The 18,846-nt window shown below is 42.7% G+C and overlaps 1 protein-coding gene across 1 annotated transcript; it reads right to left on the reverse strand.

Annotated features, from left to right (window-relative positions):
* Positions 1-1,364: 1,364 nt before the first annotated feature.
* LOC118771284 (protein APCDD1-like) lies at positions 1,365-12,952 on the reverse strand. Its single transcript, XM_036519233.1, has 5 exons — positions 12,840-12,952; positions 8,366-8,531; positions 7,418-7,937; positions 3,688-4,009; positions 1,365-2,426 (listed from the first exon to the last, which is right to left on the reverse strand). Exons 1-5 carry the CDS (start codon positions 12,919-12,921, stop codon positions 1,987-1,989), a joined length of 1,530 nt encoding a protein of 509 aa, XP_036375126.1. The 5' UTR covers positions 12,922-12,952; the 3' UTR covers positions 1,365-1,986.
* Between the last annotated feature and the right edge of the window lie 5,894 nt (positions 12,953-18,846).

Raw genomic sequence — 18,846 nt, forward strand, 5'->3', positions numbered from 1 at the left:
CTGTTAGGATCAAGCACACCTGAGGAATCTGAGTTCAAACAGGAGCTGTACATTTTGTTCATTACAAGGTAGTTGTGAAAAATATTTGCATAATAAGGGTCCTAAATTATCATCCGCCAACCTGCCAATGTGGGTTGAAAATGCAAGACGCGTTAATACACAGTGTTTCAGTCTGGCTCCTTTGTTAGTATAAATCAGTGGCAGGACCTCTCTCATTTTCCTGTTGCAAAATCTTATGTTTGCCATCACTGTACACTCTCTGATTGTCCAATCACAAGCTACATATGATAACACAATGCAAATTCCTCTACCATTGGAAGATTAAGCTGTATTCAACAACTAAGCACCTGATTTTTGTATGTGTTGGCTAGCTGTTTTACCTAATAATATAGCCTACGATGGTGCTACCGTTCAAATGTGTGCCTCAAAGGGTCCACTTGAAATGTAGCTTGATTTGCAATAGATTATTTTGGCCCGTGACAAATCCAACTGGCTGCTGAAGTTTTTTATCTACTGGCCACCCTGGCTCGTGGACCAAAAGGTTAGTTTAGGACCCTGTACACTTTACATTTGGTCAAATAATGAAATATAATATTTCAGACACAGCTTACCATTTTTGTTTTTATGAAACACAGATTGAAATACAGAAGCATTGAAATCCTGACTGTCGGAAAAGTTAAAGGTCAAGGTGCAATTACAGTAACCTCGACTGACCATTAGCTATATTTCATAGAACAACTTCTGGCAAGAATTTCACCATGAAAACCCCTAAGCTTCAGAACATGTCCCCCGTTTAATTACCCATTAATTTATGTAATTTATGTAATTGATTTAATTACCTATTCACCAGTTCGTATTTAGTTGACCTCACATCCTGAATGTGTGGGTACCAACGATTAAAATAGACCAGAGAGCACAGCTGAAACCCAAAGCAACTAAAAAAAAAAAAAAAAAAAAACCAGCAGCATGGTGGGAGAGCATAATGTTGCAGCCTTCTGCTCTGTAGGGTGGTGTCAGAATGGGCCCCAATTTGGAGGCACCCCTGGCTCCTCTATTTGGATCTGCTCCTATTCACTCAGACACTGACTCAACAATAGCTTACTGTGCTGAATAAGAGATGAATAAGACATACCATTTCATACTGATATCCATCCTAGTAAGCATGAAATCGAAAAGGTTTACAGCTGCTGTCTGAACATCTATGACATGTCCAGAAGTGTCATTTCTAGAACACAAGATAAATTCTGAAGTAGTTCCAATACTCTGGGACTACATATGAAAGAAGGCCCCAGTTCAGAGCTGTCATCAAATATCCATACAGACATAGAGCCACCTACATTATGTCAAATGGGAGTATGGGGAGAGTGCCTACAAACATTTTTTCTACCATTTATGTTCTCTAATTATACAGAATTAGAGTTCAGGAGAAGTCAAACATGAAGAAAAATACATTTTTATGGTTCCCATGTTCACTGCGCATCATATCCCTTTAACTCAGCATTGCATTATGCTGTATTGTAGTCATCCATTGTTCATTGTAGAAAAATATAATCTGCGTCTGACCATATCAGTCACTTTCCTTACTGACCCCTTTCAGAAAAAATGGCTTAATGTTTCTATAGGCATACACAGTACAGTATATATGTATGCCTGTGTGCCTATAGAAATACACATACCCTTTACAGATCTGCTCTGTTAAAGTGCTGTTACTGTGGAGATGCAGTTTCAAGGATCCACTGGGTGGAGCTCAAGTGTCAGGCATCGATGGGCTCCTTTCCTTTTGCTCACCCAGCCCCTGTCTCGACATTTGACCCTTGCTCCCACAGTGTTTAAAAAAAGAGCAAACACTGAAGATGCTCAAGTGTTTTGACAAGGCCTCCGTCTTCCTCTTCCTCCTCTGAGCCTGTGCTGATCACTGTGCCTCCTCTACCTCGCCCTCTTCCTCCCAGTATGTAGTTGCGAGAGAAATGCCAAGCGCTGCTCGTCTTAGCTGAGACAAAAGAAGAGAAGGGCGACCGCCAGAGTTTGAGTGACGTCCACGGGGTCACCGCTGCCGCGCCGTCCACAGCCATTGCTGAGCTGCAGGGGTAGGTCGGCAACCTCTGACCCCTGGCTGCTGGTGGCGCACTGCACCAGGGGCATCTGGTAGGAGGTGGCCCTCTTGTTGGGCCGGTCGGGGCTGGAACCGTCGCTGGGCCGCTGGCCGTTGTAGAGGAGGTAGCGGCCGCGGGCGTCCTGCTCCATGCGGAACAGCTCATACTCGGTGTGGGGCAGCCGGATGCCCAGGGCCATGCAGCCATTGGTCAGAGTGACGTCCTGCTCCACACCCACCTGCCACGAGCCCTCCACCCCGCACTCGTCTCCGCTGAAGACATTCAGTAAGGAGGTGGTGGCCAGGTCCATGGGCCTGACACGCATGTGGCTTACTGGAGAGAGACAGAGGAGAGGGGGGAAAGAGAGAAATAGAAAGAAAAAGTGAGAGAAGGAATGAGAGAGAGGAAGTGGGAGGATAGAAGAGGTCAGAAAGAGAGAGAGAATGAAAGAAAGGGTGAGAGAGAAAGAGCGAGGGGGCAATAATGAAAGGTTATGAGTAGGTAAGAGTGACATGAGGTGATGGATATGTAAGAAAGAGAGAGGGTGAGGAAAAGAAAGAGGACATGAAAGAGGAGGAAATAATTGTTTAGCTACTAGCTTAGCTGTTACATTCACTGTTAAATCTCACAAAAGAGAAGGTCCTTCATGTTAATCTGAATATAAATGTTGCGTGTTTTAAGTAAACTAATAGTCAGCTTATATTTATTTGCCAAATTTTAATTATGAATCTGTTTATACTGTCAGCAATAGGGGTTACATGCTGAAATCCTGGCTGATGACACTGTTGGCCAACCTGCAGACACCACAACCAAATTCATACGCAAACTTGCTTAGAGATGTGCTAAAAGGCAGATGGTTGTGTTTGGACACAGCAGGCTGCATGCTTTTGTACACAACTAAGAATCATGTTAGCCTGCTGTATCTGTCACAGTATGGCCATGAAACATGGCACTCCTTCTGCACAAGATAAACAGTAATGTGGGGACCCTATGCCTGATCCACCAATCCCTCCAGGGAACGGGGCTATGATTCAGACTCAGAATCATAGAATAAAGGGAGCAGGGGAGTCAAAGCATGAAGGTGTTACATCTAACTGCGCCTCTGTGTTCTTACTTTCTAATTTCATTAGACAAGACAATACTGTCTTTTGCACAAGCTGTGTGTTGTAAAAATTATTTGGAATTATTTAGAATAAATGGTGGCTGTTTCAACCAGTGATTTTCTGATGTGCCCGACACTCCACTGCTCAATCAATGAAATATACTGGCATACTCTGCAATTCACCTCTGTCAGAATCATTCACATATCTGAATCAGAAACATTCGACTGATTTTTCCCTTTTAGCACAATTTCTGCTACACCAGTGACAAGTCAGAAAGCCCTTATATCGGATTGCCGGGGCGTGTAGTTATGCTAATTACATATAACATGCACGAGCATCAAATTTAGGCACAGCTGGGATTCATCATTGTACGGACAAGGTTAAGCATGAAATTGGGCATTTCCTCAAGTTTCATGATATCTGACGTGGCAAACTTTTAACAAGAACAAAATAAACTGGGTGATGAAGAAGTCAAGGGTATCACCACGTACCTTTGAAGATGAACTCGGTGCCGCCCATGACGCGGGCGGAGGGCACGCCACGGCTGTAGCGGCCGCTGGCGTACATGCTGAAGGTGGGGTGCTTGCAGACTGGGTCCGAGTAGTGGTAGTAGTGGCCCTCCCAGGTGTTGTTGCTGTCGTGAAAGATGAAGTGGCGGGTGAGGAAGAGCACTTCCGGGCGGACCTCGCAGCGCTGGCTCACCCACTGCCCGTGCAGCCCCACCGTCAGGTCTGCCCGCGGAGGCAGGATGGGCGGGTGGTGCTCGTCTGACCGGTAGATGATCCGGCACGCGATGCACGCCTGGTCGTGGTTCTGAAAGCAGACCAGAGCCAATTAGTTTTAAGTTTAGATTCTGCCCTATGGAGTGCAGCGGCTATCTGGTTAACGTTTTGCCTTTTCTCAGACAATTATGAATGCTGGTTTTGATCACACACTACAATTCCCATAATGCATTACAGGGTAGCCAATGCCAATCAATGGATTATTACATCTCTCAGTGATGGTGAAGAATGCCTAGATGCCTAATATGTTGCTAGATGTGGAACCTAGGCTGGTCTATCATCACATGCCCTGCCTCTGTGAACCATATTAGGCTAATGATGTAGCCCAGCTCTAAACTAGAAAAAAACATTGGCTACAGGATTCAGTAGCAGCAGTAGCTTTCAAAGTTAGCACAGTGCATTGCTCAAGGGTAGAAGAGCAGTGTCTACCTGTATTTCAAACCTACAAACCTCAACCCTTAGGTCTTGATTCTGTCCTCTAATGAAAGTTCCTCTTGTTGACATGGTTTGGTTCTTTTGAACTACCAGACATCAAATGTAAGAAGCGGAGGGACAGTGTAATTATAACTAAAATGCCATCTGCTAAGATTTAATCCACTGCTGGATACCCTTGGTAACGTGGTAAAAATCCCATGCCATGCATAAACTCTGCTGGTGCTGGTTTAATTCAGATTTTGCTCTTCCACCTGATCACAAATCACTACTTGAGAGTTGACAGTGACACACCTGCTGATCACAAATTAAAAACATGGGAGTTATAATGGTTTCCAAACTGGCTGTACACTGATATTTGTCATTCACGGATGGGTCCAAGATCAATTTTGATACAGTGATTGAAGAGGGAGTCCAATTTGGCCCTGTGCTGAAGGATTCATTCGGCCCAAATCCCTCTCTCCCATTATCATTTCATGAATACAAGAATTTTGTACAGCACACATACACTCTTCCTACCCAGTGTAATTTGAGGGATTAAAGCATCAGTTTAGACTGGAGTCACATGGCTTTATGTTCCAATAAGAAACAAATAAAATTACGGCATGCAGTAAAGCCCATTCTTCCGTTTTTTTTTTTAACTTGTGGTTTTACTCTGTTGCCTCATTACCATTTCATCTCACTCTCTGATTGGTTGCAAGTGCTTTAAGACATCTGACTGGGCCAAGAGAGAAACAGGGAAGGAAAACTGATTGGGTGCAGTCTTGCATTTCAGTGCGTTTCCTCAGGGTAATCACAAAACTTATGGACAAAAAAAGAAGGAAAAAAACTGAAAGCAGAGTACGACCTAAGCTAGGTAATAAATTTTTCTGGCTGAGCTACCCTGGCCTTTCGACCTAGAAGATGTTCTTGGAAAGTTGTTTCACTATGACTCATATTCACAGCATTGTATGGTAAAAGGTGTAATTGCACCAATTCACAACTCCTAGTACATTTATTATATACCAAATGAATTATATTAATGCTTCCTATTTTTGAGGCCCAGAGAAACACAATCTTCATTTTTCCAGCTACAAACAATGCTTCCATGGTATATTTACTTAGCCAATCAGAATGCACAGTGCTTTTGGCTTCTCAGGCAGACGAAGAACAGAAAGTGTCAGAATTCATAAACTGTAAAATATAACCCTATGCATAACTGCTGATAGGATACGTGTTCCGTGCTTACTGCATTATAAACGTGTGTTTTCTCTCTTTTAAATGTTTGTATAGAGTGAGGCATATATCTACACTTTGCAGTTGCCAATGTAAAGAGAGAGAGAGAGAGAGAGAGAGACAGAGAGCAGGGGAGAGACAGCGGGAGAGAAATCGAGAGAGAGAGATCAGGGGACAGACAGCATGAGAGAAATCGAGAGAGAGAGAGAGAGAGAGAGAGAGAGACAGAGAGACAGAGAGAGAGACAGAGAGACAGAGATTCCTGGCACAGAAGCCTACAGCATGAGCGTGAACATGCAGCATGTGTTCAGAAGATGTGCAGCCTCCTCAGTCAGGGAAAGAATTTCCAGCTCATAAAATGCAGGCCTCTTGGCTGGCTTGCCAAAGACCCCTCCCTCTCTGGCATGTAGCCTGTCCTACCAACCCCTCTGCAGACTGCATGTTCTCAGGTAGTGAGGCTCTGGAATTTGCCAGCTATCGTTTCAATCAACATAGTTTTTTGGACAAGCGAATATTTGGAGGGCAATCGTGTTTGAAACATACCGTTAGGCCCTCTCATTTATAAGAAGCTGACAACAGAATGTATTCAAATGAAGCAAAGTCTCCCTAAACACACAAGATCCTTTTATACCATCCAAGAATCCATTGAGTAATGATAAAATGGAAAAAACCCTGAGGGAATGTAAAATATTGAAATCTGAACACTAGTCAGTTTGAAGTTAGCGGAACTGAATTTGGGCATGTTAACAAACTTAACCAGCACAACATAGTTTAGCAGGAAAACAGAACTTTAACTCAACCTGTTGTATGCTAATCATCCCATTAACCACAAATTTAAAACTGGGCACTGATGGTGAGAGCATTCCTCATTCACAGAACGAAACAGAACTTTATGACATCAGGTATCACATGTGCCCACCTCAGTTAGGGTTGTGACTGTTAAATGCTTTAGTCTTTGAGTATCTGATTAATTGTGACCTTCAGTATTGAGATTGTTACTTTTATATCTGAATAATCAAAATAAAAATAAGGATGGTTTAAGTTCAAAACCCTGTTTTTTTATTTTTTTCTTCGAAACTGCACTCTTCTCCCTAAAAATATTTCAAAAGTGTTCAGAAGATGAGTACAATAGCTGACAGAGAAAACAAGAAAAAACGAGAATACAGAAATATAAAGTTCCACTCAAAGCTCAAGCTGTTTTGAAATCTAATGAAAGTATACCCCGACGAAGAAGTCATGGTACCCACCACACACAGTGTGGACTTTACAAACAAGCTAAATGTCCAATGGCCTTAAAATGGAATTCTATCTTTGATTTGGCTAATAACTGTAAATAACGTCTCGTATATGGCTCATTTTGAGGCCATGCTCCAACAGCTGCAACAGCTCCACCACAGAGTACACACAGAGACTGAGTAAAGGACTAGTACTGATAAATCACAGTTCACTTCACATTGTTGAGTTGTAGCACATTTTATTATTTATTTTTCTTCACTCAGATAAACTAAATTATTATCACCTGTTGTTCTGTGCCTGGCATATATTACCAGTATGGATTTACCATACGAGGTAAAGTTTTAGCAGGCTTATGATGAAACACTTTCTCTGAACCGTTTACTTGCTGTTAGTTTCTTATCTCTTACTGCACTCATTTGAAGCCAATTTGTGGCCTATGCAAAGAACTTCATCACTTTGGACTTGCACCTCTAAGCACGCAGACACAGCACAACACAGTTTGACTCTGACCTCAGCCCCACGGAAATGTCCCTCCTCCCACCCCCTGGTGTCTGACCTTGGCGTTCTGCAGTGCGGCCTGGTAGCTGGATGGCCGGTAGTACAATCTCTGGGCAGGCTCCGTGTGGATGTCCCCCAGGAACAGCTCCTCCACCAGCTGGTCCAGATTGTGGTGTAGGTGCTGTTTCTCCACGCGCAGCAGCTGCAGCTCGTGCATGGCGAAGTTGAGCCCGCGGGAGCAGTCGCAGCCCGCCCCCTCCCTCCATAGCTCATAAGCCACGCCCGGCTCCCAGGGCTCCGCCCCCTGGCAGCTGCGGTTCAGACGCAGGCTGAGGTCCCTGGCCGCCGCCTCGCCGTGGCACACCACCTGGATGCGGTCGAGCTGGTAGTCGGCCTCCGTGCCGCCACGGGTGATCCAGGAGGCCTGCCGCAGCTTCAGCCGGCCCTGGACCACCAGTGTGTGGGTGGGCGTGGTGCAGTGGTTGTCCCCATAGTAGAACTGGTGGGCCCTGAAGGTCTGGTTGTGGTAAAACCGGTACGACCTGGTGATGAACTCCGGGCCAGGCCTCACCTCACAGCTGCCAGTGAAGACAGACCAAAAAAAACAGTTTATGAGATGCTCACTACTACAGTAATGTTAATGGGACATTTAGACACCTGTTCCACTAGTAACATTGACATATATACAGTCCTCATTATTTATTCACAACCCTGACTGAGCAGGAACAAAAAAAACATGCTTCAAAAGAAAAAAAAACGTACATACTGGACTACTACATTTTTTATACATACATGTACTACTACATTTTTTCTGTTTAAAAATGTTTAAAGTGTCATACTTTAATCTTAACAGCACTGCATAGTGCAAATTCAGTTTTCTCAAGCATGTTTTTGTTTAGTCCAGGGTGTGAATAATGATGAAAGATAATGTGTGCACAGCAGTTAATAATAAATGGATGTAAGTTAGTGTCTCCTCCTAGCGGGCTGAGCTGATCAGACGTCTCACCTGGTGGACACCCAGTGGCCCTCGATGTTGGGGGGCATCTGCACGGAGATGCGGGCGCCGTTGTGGAGGTGCTTAAGCATGTGGCGACACTGTGAGTCCCGGGACAGCCGCTCGAAACCCTTCTCCAGGGAGAAAGGGTGGTACAGAGACGACCCTCCACCCGGACCTGTGGGGAAGAGCCAGGTCAGCGCAGTGCCAGAACCTGCCAAGTGCGGTACCGCCCAGAGGAATCACAGGAGATATGATTCGCCAACTGCAGGCAGGGACCCACCAGGGACTCACAGCGGGTTGTGAGGGGGGTTGAGGCGGGTTGCACGATACTATCACAAACATGAACACACACAAATTCTATTTAAACCAAACCCTGCACTTGCTTGTTCTGAGATACCAATGTACAGAAAAATGCATATTTCGACATACTTCTGCTTTGTTTTAAGGAGTAGGTCACAGACAATATTTTGAAGCATTAAGTAGACCATGGTTTTGGAGGACAAAGGAGGATTGGAGTAATTAGTAAGAGTGCTCTACTTCATTTCAGTGGCATCATCATGCCAGTGCCTGGTTTTCATTACTCCAGATTCCTTTCATGTAAAAAGCATTTTAACTGGATCAGATTAACTCTTCTACAAGACAATGTCACATATGCACATTCAGTAGAACTTCACAGGAGCTTGGTACAAGTGTCCAAGGCACAGGAAAAATAAATGTGCAAGAAGCATATTTAGACTGGACCAAATAAGGACCTCTAGAGTCCAAACACTGTCCCTTTTTTCTTAATCAAACACTTCAGAGCATTTAACAAGTGTGTGGACACAATTCCTCATCGCTTTCAAAAAGCTCATGAGATTTCAAAATGCCTACTGTTTTTCAAGTTCATTTAGACCCCATATGCAGTTTCAAAGAGATTGGCAAAAGGACTGCAGACAGAAATGCTTTTGTCTGGACTGAATAAGAACATGGAGCTGCATTACCCAGCAGAGGGAGAACTGCGATTTATCAGGTAATCTGACATTATGACTAGCAGTACCTTAATATAACATGTTGCAGTGAATTTATGTCTCATTCTTGACATTTCAAGCATTATAAATGCAGTATTTGTTAGAATTGCTGCGTCTAAATTCAGGCGGTCAGTGATTAAGGTTCACCTTGCAGCATGACAATCAGAAATTTTGAAACAAACTGAAAAGGAATCTTTGATGTGGGGAAGTCAAGCATTTTTTTTTCATGCTGCAGGCCAAAACATTCCATGCCTCATGAAGTAAGATTTCTCAAAGGATTTATTCATATTTTATACTATCCTCCCTGAAATGTGAAACTGCTGGCCTGAAGCTCTCTCTGTGAGAGAGTAGCTGCATCACTTTGTTTCCCCCAGGTCTTCTTACACTGTTGCGTTTGTGCAAACGTTTCAACAGCGAGTAATGGCTCTGTTACAGTCACAGAACCTACTGGAATGAAAACTACTCAAGACAAGGCCTCACTGGTTCATGTGAACATGTCACTGACTCTGAGGAGTCTCAGTTGGATTTAGGCTGGTTCTGTATGACCACAAATCCCAGGGAAAAGTGTTTGCTTAGCCTTAGAAGTCGTTACCAGCCAACATTATATGGGTGCGTGAAATGGCATGTACTTGTTATGTCCAACCAAATGTTATCTCTTGGGGTTCATTTGGAAAAACTTAAACTTTACCCTTGAGAAAAATAGTGATGATTTCAAGCTCAACTTGTACAGGTTAAATGATAGGTAAGGTAAAACGATGAGAACTAGACACCGTGGTGCCATTTAACACAGTGGTTGCTAATGATCATTGCCCAATCTGCCTGACTTGCTTTATTTTCAGATACAGTACAAATACTACTCTTGTTTTGAGGAGATAAAGCCCATACACGCATGACCTTCATTTTCAGCTGGTATCGTTAGTAATGCAGTGACGTTGGGAGAGGACATCCTTTTGGCTCTGTGAATGTTGCTGGGTCATGTGCACCTGGACTCTGACTCTGGCCGCGAAATGTTCTGGAAGGCTGCCAAGTTGTTGTTTTCATATTAGGACTCCAAAAAGGCATAACATGGACTATCTGCGAGAACATGAAAAGACATGTTATGTAAACACACTGTTAACCTGATTGGCCACCGCTTTACAAATGTTACCACATTGTGATGGGAGGTGAATTTGAGGTTACTGTGAAACAGGTGCTACCACGATTCTTTAGAACTTTTTTTTAGGGATTTACAAAATACAACATGAAGAAAAATACAGGTCTCTGCAGGTGCCTAGAGGAGGAGCTAAAGCAGATTCTTCTCCATGACCGCTGAATGTGAACTAAAAAGACACTCTGCAACGTGCCAGCAAGCCAGGACTTCAGAAAAATCAGACATGCGCTTTACAAAATTACTTACTTATTGTTATAGACACACACACACACACGTGCATATGCACGCACAAGTAAAGTAGCTGGATGGGGTACTCCAAAGGTGTTCCACCTTAAAACAGCTCAGGGCTCACACCGCTTCACAACACCATGCCCTTGGAAGAACTGTAGGAAATACCCACCACGTTTGTGCGTTGTTGATGTGTGCATGTTTTTTTTAAATTGATTTAATGTCATCCTAAAAAAATCACCACCATGGACAGAGCTATCTGCAACAGAGGCCAAACAGATCCTGACCTCCCAGGCTCCAATTTTTGGTGCTTTTACCGCTTCCATAAACCCTTGCCCTCTATCTAAATCAAAATGCCCATGCAAGTTCCAGAGCTTCAAACCGCGGACACCATTTCCAGTTGGCAACGTCGCCACGGCGATGAGGTAAGAGTTCTGGGCCCCCTGACAAACTCTAACTCCAAATCATTTAAAACAGAGAAACCCAGGGCCTGTCTGACCACACAATTCCTCGATTTGATCCAAGCTTTACTCTCAAAACCATACTCCCCTAGTGCTTTTCCCCTTGGCAAGCTGTCTTAGTATGTATTCCTGTTCTCAATCAAAACCTGTCAGACTGCAATGGAAGCTGTCTTACAAATCATAATGATATTTCGTTGTGATTTACTTTCAAAGTAGCACAATTATTAGCTGTGAATATGGATGTGTTTATAGTATTTCTCCCCTTACGAGTGTTTATATGAACGTACAGTTGCATGCAAGAAATTTCAAAACCGTTTGTATTTCTAAATAAAGTTGGGACGTGGCTACTAAGAATTTTTCACAAGCAGGTTTGTTTAAAAACAGAAATAGGCCTAAGCGATGCAGGAATGTAGTTAATTATTTTCAAATTAGTTATCGCCAAAACGTAATTTCACAGCATTTAATGGTTTTGTGTTTTGACCGGGTTATGGATTCCTACCGCTTCTTTGTGTGTTCGTTTTTTAATGGCTGTTATGGTTTCCTTTCAAAGTCTTACTTAGGTTTTTTCCTCTCCAAATTTACGGTACGCAGTAATTCAGTCTGACATTCAATTTTTATTGCCGCCAGGAAAGGCTGCAATAACATGTGAGTTAATTAAACGTTATATTCACTTAAACCGACTTTAGTGGGCCTAGAATTTCATTTTAAAATATCTCGTTTTCTTTCTACAGGGTTGTTTGAAGCTGCAGCCAAATGCTGACTTCCATCGTCATCCCAAACAGATGGAACTCGGGCCGAACTCAGTCAAATAATCCGGTTTTATTCAAATTGAATGAAATTAGTTCGCTCTCCCCACGCTTCTGCTTTTTCAACCGAAACTTGCGAGTGATGCGATTAAAAAACTAAACTAACATTACTTTAACAAAAAACAGACAAACGTCCATAGTGCCTAAAAGCACCGTGTATTACTCTTAATGCAGTGTTAATACAATTACATCTTGCAATATTCAATATTCATTTGCATTTGTAAACTGAACAGATTAATGACTTCTCTGTAACGTTTTATGTACATATGCAGAATGCAGTTTAGGTTTAGGTTGTACTACCATCTCATCCAAATTTTAATCAATTTCTCTGTTGTATGAGGCTACATACAAATGAAACATTATAAGTAGCGACGATGAATTGGCAAAGCCAGTCATTATCATCATGAATTAATATTACAAGTTCTACGCGTGGAAGAAAATATGTGGAGAAAAAATCGTTGAGAACGTATTTAAAATCTAAGCATTCCGATTTCCATGCTAACAGTGGCCGCGCAAAAAGACAGAAAAGAAGGACAAAATTCTACGATTCATATGGAGGTAACAGATGCTCGTATCAACAGCCCCGAAGATACACATTTAACGATTCTTTTGGGACTAGTCTATAAATATTTCAGCAATATTTAAACGGGCACATTTACAGTCAAGTGGACAACCCAGTAAATGATTTCTTTTAGTTTCGCGCAGCTCAAATGCGTCCACTCATTTTAACGTCCCCTCAGCTTCAGTTTCTTTAAGGATTTGAAACATGCATTTAATTGTTGTCTTACAAGTGAGAAACACTCTAGGCTGAAAGAGTTTAAAGTTACTCACCAACGACCAGAAGTAGCAGTACTACTGACTCGTGTATTGATCTGAAGATACACATAATTGTATTCTCATTCGTATTTCCCATGTATCTCCTTGCGAGCTATCGTACTTATCGATATTGGTATAACATACGCCAAGAGCACAAACACTCCTGGTTCAAAAATTCCACAAATTAGCGGATACAAGCCACATAAGTGTTCATCGCAGGGTTTCTGTAGTGTTTTGTCTTTTTCTCACAGGCAAGTCGCCCAGCAACCCGACTACAATCTGAAGAAGGATAAACGACGCACCAAACTACTTAAAGTTCAAGTGCGAACTTGCACTCTGAAATACACAGAGACGGGGGCATCGTTGTTTTCTCCTTCCCGAGATTTAAAAAAAAAAAAAAAGTTTTATTTTTAAAGATGACTGTGCTCCTCTGTAATGGCAGTGTGTCTCGCTACAAATGTTCAAGATTAGTCGTTGTGCGTCGATGCTGGAGTACTTCGCAGAGCCATTCTGTCGTGCGCTTTTCCCAGTCTTGCGCCCCTGCACCTCCAGAGATTTCCGCGAGAACGACGAGGAGGAGTCAGCGGTAGTGTGGGGGGGGAGATTTTTTGATGGTGGTTTTTGAAATCTGAAGCTAAACCCCTTAAAGGGGATTACACATCTAAGAGAACAGGAAGTCTTAGGGCCTTAACCTCAAATAACAGACGAAGTTAGCGGCGTTGGAATTCTCCCAGGAATGTCTGATTGCCTTGTTGGCTGCTCTCTACAATCTCGTTCACAACATCGTCCAAATGTATATGGCCCAATTTGAATCTAAGATAGATTAAAGCTCTTTTCAATGAAAATTCCCTTCGGGGAAATTGTCACTGGGCTGCATATCACCATTTCACATAGTTCTCAATGCACGACTACTGCACCTGCCCATGAAACCGCCGTTTTCACAGATAAACGTTACATGGGTTGCTCATAAGTAGGATTTGATTCTCAGGATAAGACCCGACTGGATAGTTGTTTTCACCTTGCGCCTTCACTTGATGGAATGAAACCGCTCCCTGCACAGAAAACAACGTTCTGATATTCTGCATGAAATGTGATATTCTGCGTGACCACTCCATTTCATACTGTTCTTACAAGGGGACAAAGTGGGTCTTATCACCGGTGAGGAAAACGTACTTGCATTATAAAGCAACCCGGAAAAGGACAGTGGTAACGGGGCTGATTAATTACCTCTTTAAACCGTTAATAAAGTATTTTGATAATGAAATACAGATATTTATGGCAAAAGATTCCAACAGATATTCCCAAGCATGACAGAAATTCGAACAAACAAGCAAGCAGTGCATCAACCACATGGAGAGAGGGTGGAAGCAGCATCAGGAGCATTTTTATTATTAAAAGCCATGAAAAATAGATCTGAGTTAGGTTTCTGACAAGGATTAAGCAGATCCAACATGCAGTGGACTAGATTGGGGGAAACAATAACACATGCAAATAAGAAATTAGGGCTGGGCGGTATGGCCTAAAATTTATATCACCGTATACTTTGAAGCACGGACGGTAACAGTATATATCACGGTATATTCGTTTTTCTTAAAATTTCAATATAAATGCTTCTGAAGAGGTAAAGCACTGGTATGGCAACTGCATGGCAGCTATTACGGTACTGTTAACTGTATTACTAGGACATGTTTCACATAGTACAGAGGTATTTTAAGAACATTTATTGTGCAAAACTGTAAAAATAAATAGAACAAAATACAAAACCTTTTCTCAGGTAACTTCCATCTCTGAAAAACACTTTTTCATGAAATACAATAAAATCAAGCTGCACAAAGTGAAAATAAAAACTGACTCAGGGATTAAAGTTTTCTGTCGAAGAAGAAGAAAGCAATCCTTTTGCAACCACCAACATCTTCCGACTGAGAATAATTGGCAAGGAAAGTTTATTCCAGCAGCTAAAAATCGTGGCAGTTTGCAATTAGATGAGTCCGAGGGCGTGTTCACCTGCATGCGCACACTAATTTCCCCTCATCCCTAGCACTTGGCCTGTGAAGACGTCCTATCTGTCTTAATTATTCAACTTATACAACTGATCAACTGATAGCACACACAATGCATAGCATAATTCAAGAGTAATGCAAGCATAATTCAAGAGTAATGGAAAGAGAATAACACGTTATTATTAAAAGAAAATAACATGCAGATAGACTTTTAATGGGTGGCCATTATAGTGGGACATAGGGGTTTTGAAGGGCTTTTTCACGTCATTGTATGTAGGCTACATTTAGTGAGGTTAGGCTCCTGCTTTGTGTGTGTGAGCGAGAAAGAATGGGTGCGCGTCTGACAGTACCGCAAACTCACGGTGTCCCATAAGCTATACAGCTGCCGGGCTCACGGTGTCCCGGACAACAATATTTTAATGCTTGAGAAAAGATTAATCACTGACAGGTCAGCAAAGATTTGTGTATGTAGATAAAGCTTAGTATCGTGTCTTTTTGATGAAGTTACACCTAGATCTGTGAGGGCTCTACTGGTCAGCATGGTATAGCCAAAATCCATACCATAGGGCAAATTCATACCGGTATACTTTCTATACTGTTTATACCGTCCACCCCTAAAATAAATACCAAAATGATTGAATTGTTCTCAAACAGTTCCCCTGCAATTGGGCTCAGAACCACTGCATGCCTCTGGGATTTGGGTAAAACACAAGGCAGCCTCCAATTTAAATACTCAGAGCCCACACCACCCAAGACGTTGTCAGTCCCATGTATTTGGTACACATCCTCTGCCAGATACTGATCCTGCCTGCAGCAGCATCAAAATTATTCTCTCATCAGCTAAAGACTGAACCTGTCTGATTCACATTTAAACTGCATTTCAGGCCACAATACATGGAAATCATTTGTAGAAACTTGTAAATCCAGAAGTCAAACATACAGCGCTCCTGTGTGGTTCTGTTAATCTTGGCCTCTGAATATCTTCCTTTGGTTAATTTGAAAGTTTTCACTACCAATGTCAATGTTTTTGGTTCAGTGAGGAAAATTTAATTCTGTGATCTCCTGTAAATACCACTTTTGCTAAAATCATCACACGTCTGTCTTTATTGGGCTGCATGAACTGTTGAGGTATGTGGGTTTTTGGAGGTACTGATTGCTATCACCAGAAAGAGGGCAAATCTAATTTAATACAAGCTCTAATTGAAAACAAGTACATGCAGTTTCCCTGCTGTCTACCCTTTTACATGAAATAAAACTATGTAAGTACCATTGTCTAAGCATTATCTTTCCTGGTGCCAGTAAGTGTTTTTAAAATTGTTTTTGAACTATCCATGAAAGCCAGATGCAGAATGTGCTTCTATGGGTAAGTACAGAGTTTGGTCAGATGAACCAAGCATGCACAAATTAGATTTGTATGGGCCATTGAGTCAGTGGGTGTTTGGTATGTGTGACTACACACTCTTTCTCTGGGCTTAATTTTAAAATGCTTATTGACACATTTTCTAACTCCGACTCAGAAGTGAGAAGTTCTGGTTCATGGGGTGGAGGGTTGATATCCTGCAGGTGTAAGTTACTTTCTAATAAGTGACCGGTTTACCCCTAGAACACCAGGCGAGATGACTTCCTGTTCTTATTATGACATTACAATAAAGAGAGAATGAAAGTCAGGAAGCAATATGGTTCTCTGAGCCTGCCCATCCATGCTCTATTTAGGAATACATATGAAATGGTAATCACGCTTTTCCTTGTTTTGGAGAACAACCTTTGGAGCTCTAAAAGCTGTAAGAGTGGCGCCCATGGGTGTGCGTCATGGCTGCCTTTTCCAGCCATCTGTGTTTGTACTTGTGCTCCTCCCTTGCCCTAATATGTCTCCCTCGTAAAAGCACAGCACCTACGCTCGCCACTCTGTGGTCACATCTAAATATAGAGGTCGCATCAAGCGCAGAAAACAAGCTTTCACGTATCTGGATGAAGCCGGACTGGACCACAGCGTTCCCTGTTCGAGGACATGGACCAAATGTCCCATCTGTTCAACTGGTGTTGGTAAACAAGACATGGAGGCTCATGTCTTCAGTGCTGGAGGAGTTAAAGCAGCAGTAGAGAAAGGTAGTGTTGGGGGGCTGAGGGCTGCCAAGGCCCAGTTTTCACCATTTCACCAAGGCCATTGTAGGGAAAGGGCCACAATAGAGCTTGGATGATGATATCATGAGATTTCTCACCATGAACAGGGAAACTATCTGTCATTTAGTGAATGATTCCGAAACAAGGGAAAGCAGGAGTCAAAGAGGGAAATTTATTCTCTCTTGCATTCGCATTTGCATTTTTCAGGCCACGTGTAAATATTATGTGTAACGTGTAACTTACAGGGCTTTCTACAGTGTGAGTCTGGTTTACTTACCCTTTCAGCTGGGTCATGTGACTTAACACAGCATTGCCACAGAGCTATTTTCTGCCAACAACATCTACCATGCTCTTGGTGTGAAGAAGACTACAATTATGGAAGCTCAATGGACAAAGCCAGAGACCAAACATTTATGACCCCCTCAAAATGCATGGAGGAGTTCTACAGAACTCATATTACCACAGTTACACTTTTTGGTCTGGAGGGTAGGAGTAAAACCCATCAACCAGTCTATAAACTATCTTTATCTCTGCACAGAGACCTGCCCATGCTTTCACCTCAAAACCAACCCCTCTTGGTGACTGGTTGGTTTTAGACTCTGAAGTGCAGTAATAACTTTGCCTTGGAGTTGAACAGGTTCTCAGGCATCATTTTGCTGTTCATTCCATGCATATTTGCCTCAGCCTTTAAAATGGCCATTTTGGGTTAGTTCTGTAACTCAGCAAGGCAGAATAACTTCTCTCTCCTATTTGCAACACCATATCCCATAAATGACATGAAAACTACAGTCAACACTGAACCAATGAATGGATATTTTTAGACAGTGGCCATCTAAAGCACAGTGAAATAAAGGTGTAATAGTTACAGAAGGGAAATCTGGATGTCTTTAAGTTAATGGAGACAGATGTGTAAGAATCCCTGGCAACTGTATGGATGTAGTGCAGATTGTGCCACGGCAGCTCTCCAGTGCCTTCATCTAATAGTGAGCAGCGTGTCTCACTCCGGCAGGTTTACAGTCCTCCAGCCACCCCACCATCCCTCTTTCAGTGTGTGTCCAACAGTTTCCAAAAGCTGCAGGGGAGCAAAGAGAAAGGGAGAATGTGAAAACAGAGAGAAATGGAGAGGGGGGTGAGAGGGAGTGATGGAGTGAGAGAGGGAGAAACAGCTGGAGAGAAGGGGGAGAACGGGAAAGCGTAGTGGCTCCTCTATAGCTGCGATGCCTTCTGGGGCCGGCGCTGACCTCTTGACCTGCAGGCCTTGACTTTGCTCTCTGAACCCATTAACCTTGCTGGGTTCAGAGACACCTCTGTGCGGGTGGCTGCATGAGGGGACGGGAATTAGCCTTTGGGCACCTTTTCGTACGCATTTCTTTCTTTCATTTCTCTTCTTTCATGCGCACTCTGCCTGAATTCTGCAGCAGCAGGTGTTCTGCATGTGCATTTGAGAGGGGGTAGGGGACGTGGCACATTGGGAATACATTGTATGTGTTAACACTGGTCATGTGACACACTACATCAGCTCAGACAGTGACACCGATATAGCCTTTCAGCCTGTCATCAGCCTGTCTGATGAGTTTGGATTGACAGAGTGATGCACTCAATAAAGTTGCATATTTATCGGTAACTTCCTGTGCTGTGTATTCATTCTAAATACTTACATTTACATTTACATTTGTTCATTTAGCAGACGCTTTTATCCAAAGTGACGTACAAAAGTGCATATAGTGGGCAAACAACAGGCACAAGGGCAAGATGTGTACAGGTCATACAAAGCAGATAGTGCTGAAGCTGAGCACAAAGTCAGTGTAGCAAGACAGAACTAATCCAAACTAAGGTTGCATATATCAAATACAGTCACTGGGACAGTAAAGTGCTGCTTTCCTAGGCAAAAATGTGCTACA

The sequence above is a fragment of the Megalops cyprinoides genome, chromosome 24 (assembly GCF_013368585.1).
Source record: "Megalops cyprinoides isolate fMegCyp1 chromosome 24, fMegCyp1.pri, whole genome shotgun sequence".
In the NCBI taxonomy this organism is placed as follows: domain Eukaryota; kingdom Metazoa; phylum Chordata; class Actinopteri; order Elopiformes; family Megalopidae; genus Megalops; species Megalops cyprinoides.

What these genes read in the sequence shown, in the direction of transcription:
- LOC118771284 (XM_036519233.1), bottom strand. Translation starts at nt 12,921, where the DNA reads ATGGGAAATACGAATGAGAATACAATTATGTGTATCTTCAGATCAATA. An exon ending in GGCCACTGGGTGTCCACCAG is followed by an intron (nt 7,938 to 8,365) that starts GTGAGACGTCTG and finishes CTTCACTGGCAG; the next exon opens with CTGTGAGGTGAGGCCTGGCC. An exon ending in CACCGAGTTCATCTTCAAAG is followed by an intron (nt 2,427 to 3,687) that starts GTACGTGGTGAT and finishes GTCTCTCTCCAG; the next exon opens with TAAGCCACATGCGTGTCAGG.